Raw genomic sequence first — 11,482 nt, forward strand, 5'->3', positions numbered from 1 at the left:
CCCAGCCCTGCTGAGGCAGAAGGGGAGGACAGGACACCCAAGTGCTCCAGGACACGAGTGCTGTGGGGGGACCCAGCAGCATAAGTGGCTGCATGCTTGCTGGGGGGATCGGGAGCAGGGAGGGCGTCCATGGCGCCCCACTGCCCAGCCCTGGCTGGCTGAGGCAGAAGGGGAGGACGGTACTCGCACACAGCACTCCCCCTCCTGCAGCTGAGCCTGGGACAGGACGGGGCTCCCTGCGTGCAGGGGTGTTGCTGTCCCAGCTCCAGCCTGTGAAGATGCTGTCCTGGAGATGAGGCAGTGATGGGGGCTGGGGCGGGCGCGGAGCCACCAAGACGCCTGTGCCCCCTTCCTCGCCCCATGGTAAAGAAACTGCGAAGCTGAAGCTAGGTCCTGGGCCCCGAGGATCAGGCTGCAGCGTGGCCCCAGCCCTGCAGCCCTCTGGGGAGGGGAGACGCTCAGGCTGCCAGGGGCATGCCAGCCTCGCAGGGCCAGTGGAGGCTGCTAGTGTCTTTTGGTGGAGGACACCTTCTTCTTCCTGGCAGCCAGCATCTCGTAGAAAGGGTCCCGGCTGATTGCTGCCCTGGCAGAGGGAACGAGGGCTCGGGTTAGCTGTACAGCCAGGCAAAAACTGCTGTAGGGCTGGGTCTGACCTGCCTGGCAGGGCCTCGGGCAGGTCCCTTTGTGCCCCTGGGAAAGCCCGTTGCCCCCCATCCTTGCAGGGTGCCCCGGGAAGCATCACCCCCCTCAAGCGCAGCAGACAGGTCACCACCATGCCCCTGCCCAGCGCCCCGCCACTTGCTCCTCTGAGCACTCACTTGATGCACTTGATCCACTCCTCCTTCTCCTCAGGCGTGGGGGCGGAGATGCGGTACACCGTGTGGTTCCCCTCCACCACCCGCCCATCCGCCTCCGTCTTGCAGGCCTTGATCACCTGGTCCTTGTTGTCAGGGATGTACAGCTCAAAGCAGTTCTGGGAGGGAGGAGAGCGTTCAGAGGCAGCCCCTGCTTCCAAAGGGGACCCCAAACTGGGAGGGATGAGGCGGAGCACCGAGGCTGCAGGCACTCCCCTGGCACAGCCACCCCCAATGCAGCAGAGAGGGATGGACATGCTGTGACTGTCACCCCACGGCCCCCAGGAATGCCCTGCCACCAGCCCTGGCCACTGCGGTGACTGGCCCCAGGTCTGCACCTGGCCGCTGTGATGGGTGGAGGCAGCGACTGCTGCGGGGCCCTCCCGCCTCTCCCGGTGGCATCCCTCGTGGGGGGGAGGAAGCGACTGCGGCGGGCCCCTCCCGCCTCTCCCGGTGGCATCCCTCGGGGGCCGCAGCACCTCCCAGCTTTCCGTGCCCTGCTCCTGCCCCAACCAAAGCACTAGGGCTGCCCCTCCAGCCCCGGGGACCCTGCTGCCGCACTCACGGGCTTCTTCGAGTCCTCCACCTCGCGGATGCTCAGGTTCTCCAGGGGGATGATGCCACGGGGCTCTTTATCCTGGTGGGGCCAAGCAAAGGCTTTAGCTGCAGGCTGAACACCTCCAAACCCCACCCGCGTGCCCCAGGCAGGGCTGGATGTTGCAAACACCCCTATCCCCAACACCCCTCCGCACAGACATCTAGTGCTGCCTGGCCTGAGGGCCGCGTCCTGCACCCCTACAGTCACTAGCACCCCAGTGCGGCAGGAGGCAGGCTGCCAGCCCCGCGCCGGGATGCTGCACCCGGTCTGTGCCACGCGGGCAGATGAGCGCTGGGCCGGATCCGGCGCCCTTCCCTGCCCCAGCTCAGCATACCCTGAGCTAAGGTCACTGACCGTCGTGTACTCGAAGTAGTAAAGGCAGTTGTCGGTCAGGATGAACCAACGTCGCTTCCACGTCTTCACCCTGCCTCCTGGGAGCAGAGAGGGGCAGGTTGGGCACAGCCCCGGCAGAGCGCGGCCGGGGCACGCGCCTGGAGGCTCGCGGCACATGGAGGCTACGGCAGAGCTGGAGCCCACGCAGACACACACAGACAAGCACCGGGCGCCGGGGCGCAAGCAGAGCCAGGCAGCCCGGTTGGCGCCGGGCGCAGCAGCAGCAGGCAGCACACACCACGCCGGGCAGGGCACGAGCAGGAGCGGAAAGCAGATGGATGAAGATGGAGGTGGAGGGTTGCGCGGGGGGCCGGGCTGGGACCGCTGCGCCCATTCCCACCCAAAACACTGATTCAGCATGGCCAGAGGACTCTGCAGCCAGGCAGCTCTCAGGGGGACGCAGGGGCTTTCTTTTCACACTGACCACGGTCCCGCTGCATCCCGGCCAGCACAGCCCAGTGCCAGGGCAAGGCACGAGCCCAGGGCCACAGCTCGCAGACTTTTGGTCGGAGAGAGTTTCACAACCGCCACTGCAGAGGGAGAAGCCACTCCCTGGGCTCAGGGACTGCTCACCCCTGGGCCTGGCTCCCCCTCCACGGCGCCGGTGTGCTCTGGCCATCGCAGCGGTGCTGGATATGCTGCCACCGTGGGACGAGCACCCAAGCCATGCTGCCTGGGGCCGGCACAGATGTGAGGAGGCACTGTGCGCTGGGGGCCGTGCTCATCTCCCCTACCCCACTGGGAAGGCCCTGTGCCTCCCTGCTCCCCCATGCCAGCTGGCCGCCCAACCCAGGGTCTGCCCCAGAGCCAGGCTGGGGCCAGCACTTCCTAGAGGAAAAACCCCCTCTGCCTCCCTCCAGCCAAGCCCACCCCAAAACCCAGGGCTTGACTCTGTCCAGCCCCCAGCCCTCCCCAGGGCCACCTCCTCTCCCAGGGCTGTGGGTGGGAAGAGGCCATATGCCAGGGCAGGGTCCCGCAGCACAGCGAGCGCAGGAGGAGCCCAGGGTTTAGGGCCTGCAGGGGTGCAGGACTCTGTGGGATCGGGCAGGGCTTGCAGAGCCGTACGGGACCGAGGGCCAGCACAGCCCCAGGGGGGAGCACCGACGCTTCCCGACACCCCAGGGCTGCAGGTGGTGGAGCCAAGGCAGCACCAGCACCCAGCCACGAGCCCCTGGCGCGGCACAAGGCACCGCATGGACGGCTCCTGCCTGCTCCCTGCTCCCGTCCAGCTCCAGGCACTCAGCACCTTCCGACCCCCCGCGCACGGGCTGGGGGCCTTCCCGAGGACACCCCAAACTCATCCCCATCGTTGTGGCGCTGGAGGCAAAGACCCACTGCGGCCGGGCTGAGCTGCCTGCGAACACGGCGAAGCACGGACGGGCGGGCAGCCCCTGCCAGTGGCTGGGCAAGGAGCATCTGTGGCCCTGTCTGTCCCCAGGGCCATGGGGTGTGCCGGGGCAGCGAAGGGGGCCAGCAGGCCTCAGGGAGCGTTCGGCATCAGCAGGGCTGCTGGTACCCCGCATCCCTGCCCTAGCGGCATCAGGAGCAGGGCTGTCCCCTCGGCAGGCGAGGTCCCCGGGGCGGTGCGGGTGGTTAGCAGCAACAGCAATGAGACTAATCACCAGCAATTAAAAACGAAAAGGAAACAAAGCCCCAGCGGCGTGAGCAGAGCGGGGAGAGGGGTACGTACCTCCTGGAGTTGGGGGCAAGGAAAGGAAGAGCCAAAATCATGGAAACATACAAATGAGGGAGAAAAGAAAATTAAAAAAAAGGAAAAAAAATAAAAAGAGGAAACCCCAAAGAACCCCCCTCGCCCCACGCGGGTCAGTGGCGCAGGGCTGCAGCAGGGAAGCCGTGAGGGGCCGGGCCGGCAGCACTGCCACGGGGGCCAACCTGCCCTGGCTCGCTGTGGCTCTGTGGGACGGATCTCCTCAGTTGTGGGGGGCGCAGGGCCTGGCTCCCCCCACCCCATGGCCTCCCTGTGGAGTCCCTCCCTGCCCCACGAGTGGGCTGAGCTGCGGCAGCCGGGCTGGCGCCCAGGGCGGCTCGCCCGCCTTTCCGCCCCCCCAGCCTCCAATGGCCCCGATGGCGGCAGGTGCCGACCTGCCGTGCACGGGGCCCTTCTGCCAGCAGGGCGCTGGGCTTGCTCAGGGACAGGAGAGGCAGGTCTGGGGCTCTCCCCCGTGTTCCCCCACCCCAGAGCCCGGGAGCAGATGGCCCTTGCTCAGCCCCAGGGCCGGGCTCTGCACCGGTCAGGGCACGGTGGGAGGGTAAGGCCTCTCTCCCATCCCAAGGGGGTGGCAATATGGCAGAAACACCCCTCAGTGAGAGGACAGAGTCCTGACCCCAGCGAGAGCCCCAGGGGAAGGCCCCCACCAGACCCTGCTCCTGCCAGCACCCCGTTGTCCCCCCTCACTTAACCCAGGCAGAGGATTCCCCAGAGCTGCCAAGAGGAGAAGCCACAGGAGCCAGGGCGTGGAGCGGGCTCGCTGGCCTTGAGAGCCGGGCTGTGCAGTGGGGCCGCGGGGATGCCATGCATGCTGCCTGCATGTGGAGCCGGGATGCGGAGGTGATAATGCTGTGGGAAGGTGAGGCAGGGACTGGTCTGTGGCATGGAGGGGGGGACGCACGCAACCTGGGGCAGCTCGCCGCTTGCTCCCGGGGGCCTGCTCCAACAGGACCCTGCTGTGACTCGGTAATGAGAAGGGCCTCGTGGTCTCTGTGCTCCGACACCGGACCCTGGTACCAGCTCTGCACCCCAGGGCTTCCCCAACCTAGAGGCAGAATCCCCCAAGATGCCCACCCAGCCGCACCGCAGGGCTTCATCAGCTGTGAGTCCGCACCTGCTGACCAGCCCAGGGAAGACAGAGTGCTGCTGGACCTACGGACACCTTCCCCATGGGGGCTGTGCCCCCATCTCCAGCCTCTCGCCCCTCCACAGGGCCACGCTCCGAGGAGCCAGGCCAGCAGGTGAGGTGCACGCAGCCCAGGGGCATAGCACCCACGGCCCAGCTCCTCCCTCGGCCACATCTGCCCTGCTGCCAGCACTCACCTAGCTTCAGGAGCCAGCCCTCCCGGTCAGGGTTGAAGAAGGTGTGGGTGAGGTCATTGCCATCATCCTCAGGGATTTTGAAGGGTTCGTTCTTGATGCTCTCATAGAGATTCTGGTACAACGATACACGGCGTCAGCTCTGCTCCGCCTGGGAGCCCTGCGGCAGGCCAGCTCCGCAGCCCAGCCCCAGCTCCTCCGCATCCCGTCCCTCACCCGGAGCAGCTCCTCGGGTAGGTCCCCCCCATCGTTGATGCCACGGTTCATGGCGATGAAGCGCTCCGCTGTGGGTTTGTCCTTGACGTTGGGGTTGTGCAGGCTGGTGTTCAGCATGATGATAGCGAAGGAGAGCACGTAGCAGGTGTCTACAGGGGCAGAGGGGAAAGTCAGCTGTGAGGCAGGATGGCCGGGGAGAGGGGCTGGGACAGGCACTCACCTGTGGACTGGAAGACGCCAGGGTTGCACTGGCAGTACCGCTGGGCAAAGGCCTCCATCATCCGGTCGATCTTCTGCGCCTCCCCGGGCAGCCGGAAGCTCCACAGGAACTGCCTGCGAAGAGCGAGGCGTCGCGCTGCTTTGGGGGTTCCACGGTGCCCTCCAGCCATGCTCATGTCGCTACAGCCCCCTGCCAGCCCGCTGCCTGTCTCCCCTGATGAGACACGGCTCAGCTCCCGGCCCCCTTTGCTCACCGCAAAGCCTGCACGAGGTTGAGGTCAGTGAACTCATGCAGCTCCACGAAGGCATGCAGGACTTGGATGTTGAACTCGTCCCTGCGGGAACAAAGCCAGAGCACAAGGGATGCATGATCAACAAGTCCTGTGACTGCCGAGCAGCCCCACGTCTCCCTGCCCTGCTCCAGACTCTGCTCATTTTTTGGGGGAAACCTGCAGCTACCTCCTACTCGAGTCCTGGGCTGGTTTGCACACACTGGCCTCTCGCAAGTGCCAGCCATGGATTGAACAGCCCCCCAGCTGGCCCTAGCACTCAGGGTGTCCAGGCCCGCATGCACCCCCACTCAGCTGCCCTGTAAGCTCCAAGAGCTGCAGTGTCCCATCTCTCAGGCAGTGAGAGCCCAGGGCACCCTCAGGAGACCCGAGCCACCCCAGGCCAGCGTACCTCTCGCCCAGGTAGTCACCGATGGCTGTCTTGTTGAGGCCCTCTCCCTTGTAAAGGAACTGAGCGATATCCTCACACGTGTTCTTCAGCAGGTCGTTTTCGATCAGGAACTGGATGCCCTGGAGTGGTGCAAGAGGTGCTGCTCTGGGGCTTGCTGCTGACCCCGCCAGCCTGCCTGCTGCCTCCCCAGCCCCTGCCCTGGGTGCTGGCTCTGCCCCGGCCCCAGCGGGTGGCCAGGCACCTGGACCGTGAGGTGGCAGAGCCCAGCACGGCCCCAGACGGGCTGGTGAACTGCCCCGCTCCCCGCCCGGCCCACCCCGCAGTACCTTCTTGGGATCCATGTTGAACTTCTTCCTGCCCATGGCCACCTGCTTGTTCCTCTGCATATTCTTCCTGCGAGGCACAAAGCAGCTCTGAGCACCCAGGAGGGACTTGGCTGCCTCCTGCCCGCCCCCTCACCCCTTGGACAGAGCACTGCGGGGAGGGGTCAGCCTGGACCGAACGTGAGCCGAGCAACTTTGACCGAGCCAGGCCCCCTGTGTCAAACCTGCACGGGGCAAAGCTGGCACACTGTTCCACGTCTCTGTCCCACTTCGTGGCCCAGCAGCATGGGGCTGCTCTCAGCCTGCCAGGCCCCAGAGCAAAGAGGAGCTGCTGTGCCCCGTCCACGGGGTCACCCCGTGCAGAAGGGGTGCTGGGTACAGCATCCCAGCAGGTCACCTCTGCATGGGGGGAGGCTAGGGCAAGTTGGGTGCGGCGGTGCTCTGGGGAGAGCAGCCTTCGGGCCCCAGTGGGGCTGGCGCAAGGGTGACAGCCTTCATGCCCCAATGGATGATTGGAAATGACGCTGGGAGTCAGCTCCCGTCAGCTGCCGGGACCCCCTAATCCCAGGCTGGCACCGCCAGCGCCAGCTCAGAATAACAAAGTCCAACAGTCGCCGTGGCCAGACAGAGGGGCTGAGGCTTGGAAAAACAGACCTTTGGAGCAGCAGTTCAGACTGGGATTCTGCTACCACTCCAAGGAATTCAGAGTGCCTGGGAAAGCCACCCGCACCAGCACTCACGGGATGGGGCTGCACTGCTCAGCTGCCCATGGCTCCCACACGGTGCGAGTGAGCCGGCGTTCAGGGCTGGCCTCGCCGCAGGGGAGGGGGCTCACCAGGGGCCCTGGGCTGCTGTGACAGCAGAGGACTCACCTCTCCTCCGTGGACCCCAGGTTCTCGATCTCGTTCGTCACTTCTGCTATCTCATCTTTCAGCCGCTGAGGGGAGAGAGCGCACTGAGACAGGAGGTGCCTCCCTCCCTCCCAAACCCTCCAGCACCCCAGCCCTGACGGTAGCCCGGGGCCATTCCCCCAGGAGGCCCCAGCAGCCCCTCCTTCCTTCCCTCCTTCCCACCCCGAGTGCTGCCCTGGGGCCAAACCAGCTCAGGGGGCACTTGCAGAGGGGGCTGGCTGCACCCTGCTGCTAATCTCCCTGCAGCATCACCATGCTCCAAGCATGCAGGAAGGAAGAGATTCAGAGGTTAACAAAATTACCCCCTAATCCCTTTAGATCATGCCCAGCATATGGCAGTAATTAGCCTCTGCTGCCTTAATCAGGGACATGACTGACGAGTGTCGCAGATGAGCACTGACCTCGCAGTCGCTTGCCAGGGCAGTGGCCTGGCCCAGAGACACGGTCCCTGCCCGTGCCAGGGAGGGGCTGGCACGGAGACGTGGGTGCCCTGGGCCGTGGGGAACAGCCCAGGCACGCGGCCCGGAGCTCTGCGGGGCGCAAGGAAAAGCCACGGCTGCCTCGGCCCAGAAGGGCAGGCCAGCTGCCAGCCCAGGCCCACGTCCCCTGCTGGGACCCTCTCTCCAGCCCCAGGGCCCCGCAGAGGCGGTGCTATTGGGCAGCGGGGCAGCAGATCACGGGCTCCCTGCAGCAGCCGCTGGTGTCCGCCCCACAGGCCCAGCTCGCCCTGCCCTGCGGTTCCAACAGCTCCAATCCTCTGCCCCAGAAGGTCCACGAGAGTCCCCACGGGCCACAAGGAGAGGGGGGCTGGCGAGGAAAGGGGACAGGAGCACAAACTCGACCCACGGCCCTGCCTGGGCCTGCTCCTGCACGGGCTCTGTGGGTCTGGGGCACTGCACCCCAATCCCCCAGCCATTACAGACAGCCCTGGCCAGGGCAGCCTCCTCCCTGCCTCACCCGGGCCACCCTCCCCTTTCCCAGCAGCGGGGCAAGGGACCCTGGATGGGACTGCAGGGACCCTGCCCAGTGACACAGACAGGGAGATTGTCCCCTCCCTCCCAGGGGACAGCCCCGAGCAAGAGGCTGCCACATCCCGGACAGGGGAATTGTGCGTGCGGGCAGTGGCCCTCAGCATCACACCTGTATGTCAGCCAGCAGCTCCTGCTTGCGGCGGCGTATGTTCTCCAGCTCCTGGCACTCCTCTGGGGTCAAGTCACTGGGCACTGAGCAGAGACACGGTCAGGTCAGCACGCGCAGCCATGGGAATCATCCCTGCCAGGCTCCAGGCACAGCCCCTGCTCCCGGCCAGCAGCCCAGGGCCCGTCAGGAGCTGGGACGTGGAGCGGCCGGTTGCCCAGAGGAGCTGGGCCAGCGAGCAGTGCCCCCGGCCCTGCACAGCAGCCAAGTGCCACCAACGGCATGCGAGGAATGTGAGGGCCAGGGCATTGCCCCACTGGGCTGCGGCAGCGGCTGCAGCGGGGGAGCCGGGCACCTCTGGTTCCTGCTGATTCAGCCTGCGGTGGCTGGGCAGCGAGGGCAGCGAGGACCAGCACGGCCCCTGGACCAGCTCCAACGCTCCTCCCCCCGGCCCCGGCCCTGGCCCTGCCGCCCCGCCAAGTCCAGTTTAACTCTGCTCTACCCTAGCCGGGCTGTGCCTGTCCTGGTCCCTGCTGTGGCTGGGCGGCTCTGCTGTCTGCTGACCGCTCGTCTGTGCGCCGCTGTACTGGGCTCCGCACAGACCTGGAGCCCCGCGGGTTGCTCTGCCGCACCAGGCCAGCCCCAGAAAAAAACAGCTCCTAGCCACCCTTGCAGCCCCCTCTGTCCTTCTGAGCCAGGGCCTGGAGCCGGCACGCCCTCCGGACAAACCTCGCCCACATGCCGTGCCATCTACACCTCCCTGTCACCCTGCGGGAGCCAGGCACGTCCCCCAACACCATCTCCGAGGCTCAAGCCCGGGGCCCCCACACGCCACCCCTTGCTCCCAAGCCCCGCAGCTCCCGGGACATTCCTGGTGCTCCCCGGTGCGTGACCTCCTGCTCCGCAGTGACATGGCATCCCATTTCTGTTCCCTCCCATCCCCAAGGTCACCCGCTCCTTCTGCAGCACTCCTGGCCCTCGTCTACCGCCTGTGCCTCCCACCTCTGCCAGCAGGTTCCAGCAGCTCCCTTGCATGCCACACCAAGGCTGCCCATGAAAACACCAAAGCACCGTCCCTCCAGAGCGCTGTCCCCGAGGGAGGTGGCGGCAGCACCCACCAGCTCGGCCCTCGTGCCGTCTCCTGCCCAGGGGTGCTGGGGACAGGCGTGCGGCAGGGCTGCCACCGCCCTCTCCTTCCCCAAACATTACCACTCCATTCTGCTGTGGCCCCACGTGCCACCACGGCTGTGGTCTCCAGGCCACCGCTGCCACTAGTCTGGACTCACCCGGAATGTCCCCAGCGTGGCTGCCTGCCCCGTACCAACGCCCAGGGACGCCATGTGTCTTCAGACCAGCACCGTCCTCAACTGCGCATCGTTTCTCCCCAAGCCGCCGCCTCCTCCGTGGGAGCCGCGTGCACCCCTGGGGCAATCGTGACCACTCAAAACGAATCTCTGAACTCAGCACTTTCCTGGCTCTGCTCAGGCTTTCTGACAAGCTTCCTCCTTCGCAAAAATCCCCCACTGCCAAGGTCAGTGGCAGCCTCGGCTTGCGACACCATCCGTCCAGACGCGACGGCAACACTTCCCAATATTTTCAGTCTCCGACGCTAGGAAGTATGAACCAGACAACCCCGTTCATGGCACCAGGTTAAAAGTTATTTAAACTTAAAATACCAGAGGCCTTGCCTTATTGATACATCCAACAGCACCCCAGTGCCGTTCCCGCAGGCGCTCGGCCCCTCCTGCCCGGCACCCAGGGCACCCGGCAAGCCCAGGCTTGCTGCGGGAGGGCTGAGCTGTATCGCATGCCCGTTGCCAGACACAAAACCCCCTAAAGCCCTGGGCTGCAGCACACACCGCAGGACCCTCCCGCCTGGCCGTGGCTGCAGGGGAGGTGAAATTCAGTGCCAGGGTTGGACCTGCCCTGAGGCGAGCCAGCCAAGAGTGGGAGGCTGAAGCCAGGAAAAGGACCCGCTGGTACTCAGCTGACAAGCAGCAAGAGAGCCCCGGCAGGAGCAGCTCTGCCTCCCCCTGCCCACCTGTGAGCGAGCAGGGGTCTCGGCAGGCCCCGGGGCAGGTGCAGCAGAGAATGAGAGGCTGCAGGGCAGAGGGGGCCAGCGGGTCTGTACCGGAGCCCAGGAAGGTCCTTCCCCACCCACGCTGCTGTGGTGGAGGGCGAGCACTCGTGACACCGGCCCAGCCATGTCAGCAGCAGCCAGAGGAAGAGAAACCCCAGACGCAAGAGCTTTTCTGGGGAAGGAAGAGGGCGTTAACTCTTCCCCAGCACTCTGCACAGCACCCGCCCCACAGCACTGAGCGGAGCCCAAATGGCTCCCAAGAGGCTGGCAAGCCTTGCTGCAGGCTGCAGGGAAGGGGAGGCCAGAGCAGGCGCTCGCTGCCCCGGCTTCATCCCGGCACAGGAGTTGGGGCACAGTGACCCATGGGACTGTGGGGATCCCAGCGCTGACGCCTGCTCCCCACCAGCATGAGGCCCCAGCGCAGAGGGTCCGGGGGCTCCCGCAGCTCCTGCTGCTGACAGCCGAGCCTGAGGACCCTGCACACCGGCAGCAACAGGAGGGCAGCAAGGGGCACCGGCAGAATTCGTCCTGTCTGTCCCGGGCTCCAAGGTTGCCGGGGCCTGTGGCAGCTGGAAGCAGGAGCAGCAGCACATCCCCCACTCTTGCCATGCCCAGCACAGAGCAAAGGCCCCCATGCAGAAACCATGCTCGCCCCCCCCGTGCTCCTTCCTACCCCACTGCCCCGAGACAAGCAGGCAGGGCCAGTGGCACGGGAGTGGGGCAGACGCGGAGCCACCTGCCTGCCCGCCCCTTGCCCCAGCCCCACCAGCCTCCCCACATCCCCGGGCCGGGGCTCACCGCTGCCCTCCGCCCTGAGCACCATCCTGGCAGGCCGTCCGCACCGGCTCCGTCGGCTGTACCCACGCTGCCCGCGGCTCCGGAGAGGTGCTGCTGTTTCGGGGTGCGGACACCTGCCCGCCCCGGTGCTTCCCGGGCTGAGTCAGGGCCGTGCTGGGCCAATGAGCTCCGAGGCCGCCTGGGTGCCACAATGAGCCGTGAGCGCCTTAACTCCTAACTCCTC

At 66.2% G+C, this 11,482-nt stretch overlaps 1 protein-coding gene across 1 annotated transcript; it reads right to left on the reverse strand.

Moving 5' to 3' along the window:
- Positions 1–100: 100 nt before the first annotated feature.
- On the reverse strand, positions 101–8,465 carry CYTH1 (cytohesin 1). The gene is made up of 12 exons (XM_009276801.2): positions 8,385–8,465; positions 7,206–7,270; positions 6,337–6,403; positions 6,011–6,129; positions 5,584–5,664; positions 5,331–5,443; positions 5,111–5,259; positions 4,898–5,009; positions 1,807–1,883; positions 1,420–1,491; positions 819–973; positions 101–583 (listed from the first exon to the last, which is right to left on the reverse strand). Exons 3-12 carry the CDS (start codon positions 6,394–6,396, stop codon positions 505–507), a joined length of 1,017 nt encoding a protein of 338 aa, XP_009275076.1. The 5' UTR covers positions 6,397–6,403; positions 7,206–7,270; positions 8,385–8,465; the 3' UTR covers positions 101–504.
- Positions 8,466–11,482: the final 3,017 nt, after the last annotated feature.

The sequence above is a fragment of the Aptenodytes forsteri genome, unplaced genomic scaffold, assembly GCF_000699145.1.
Source record: "Aptenodytes forsteri isolate BGI_AS27 unplaced genomic scaffold, ASM69914v1 Scaffold34, whole genome shotgun sequence".
Taxonomy (NCBI): Eukaryota; Metazoa; Chordata; class Aves; order Sphenisciformes; family Spheniscidae; genus Aptenodytes; species Aptenodytes forsteri.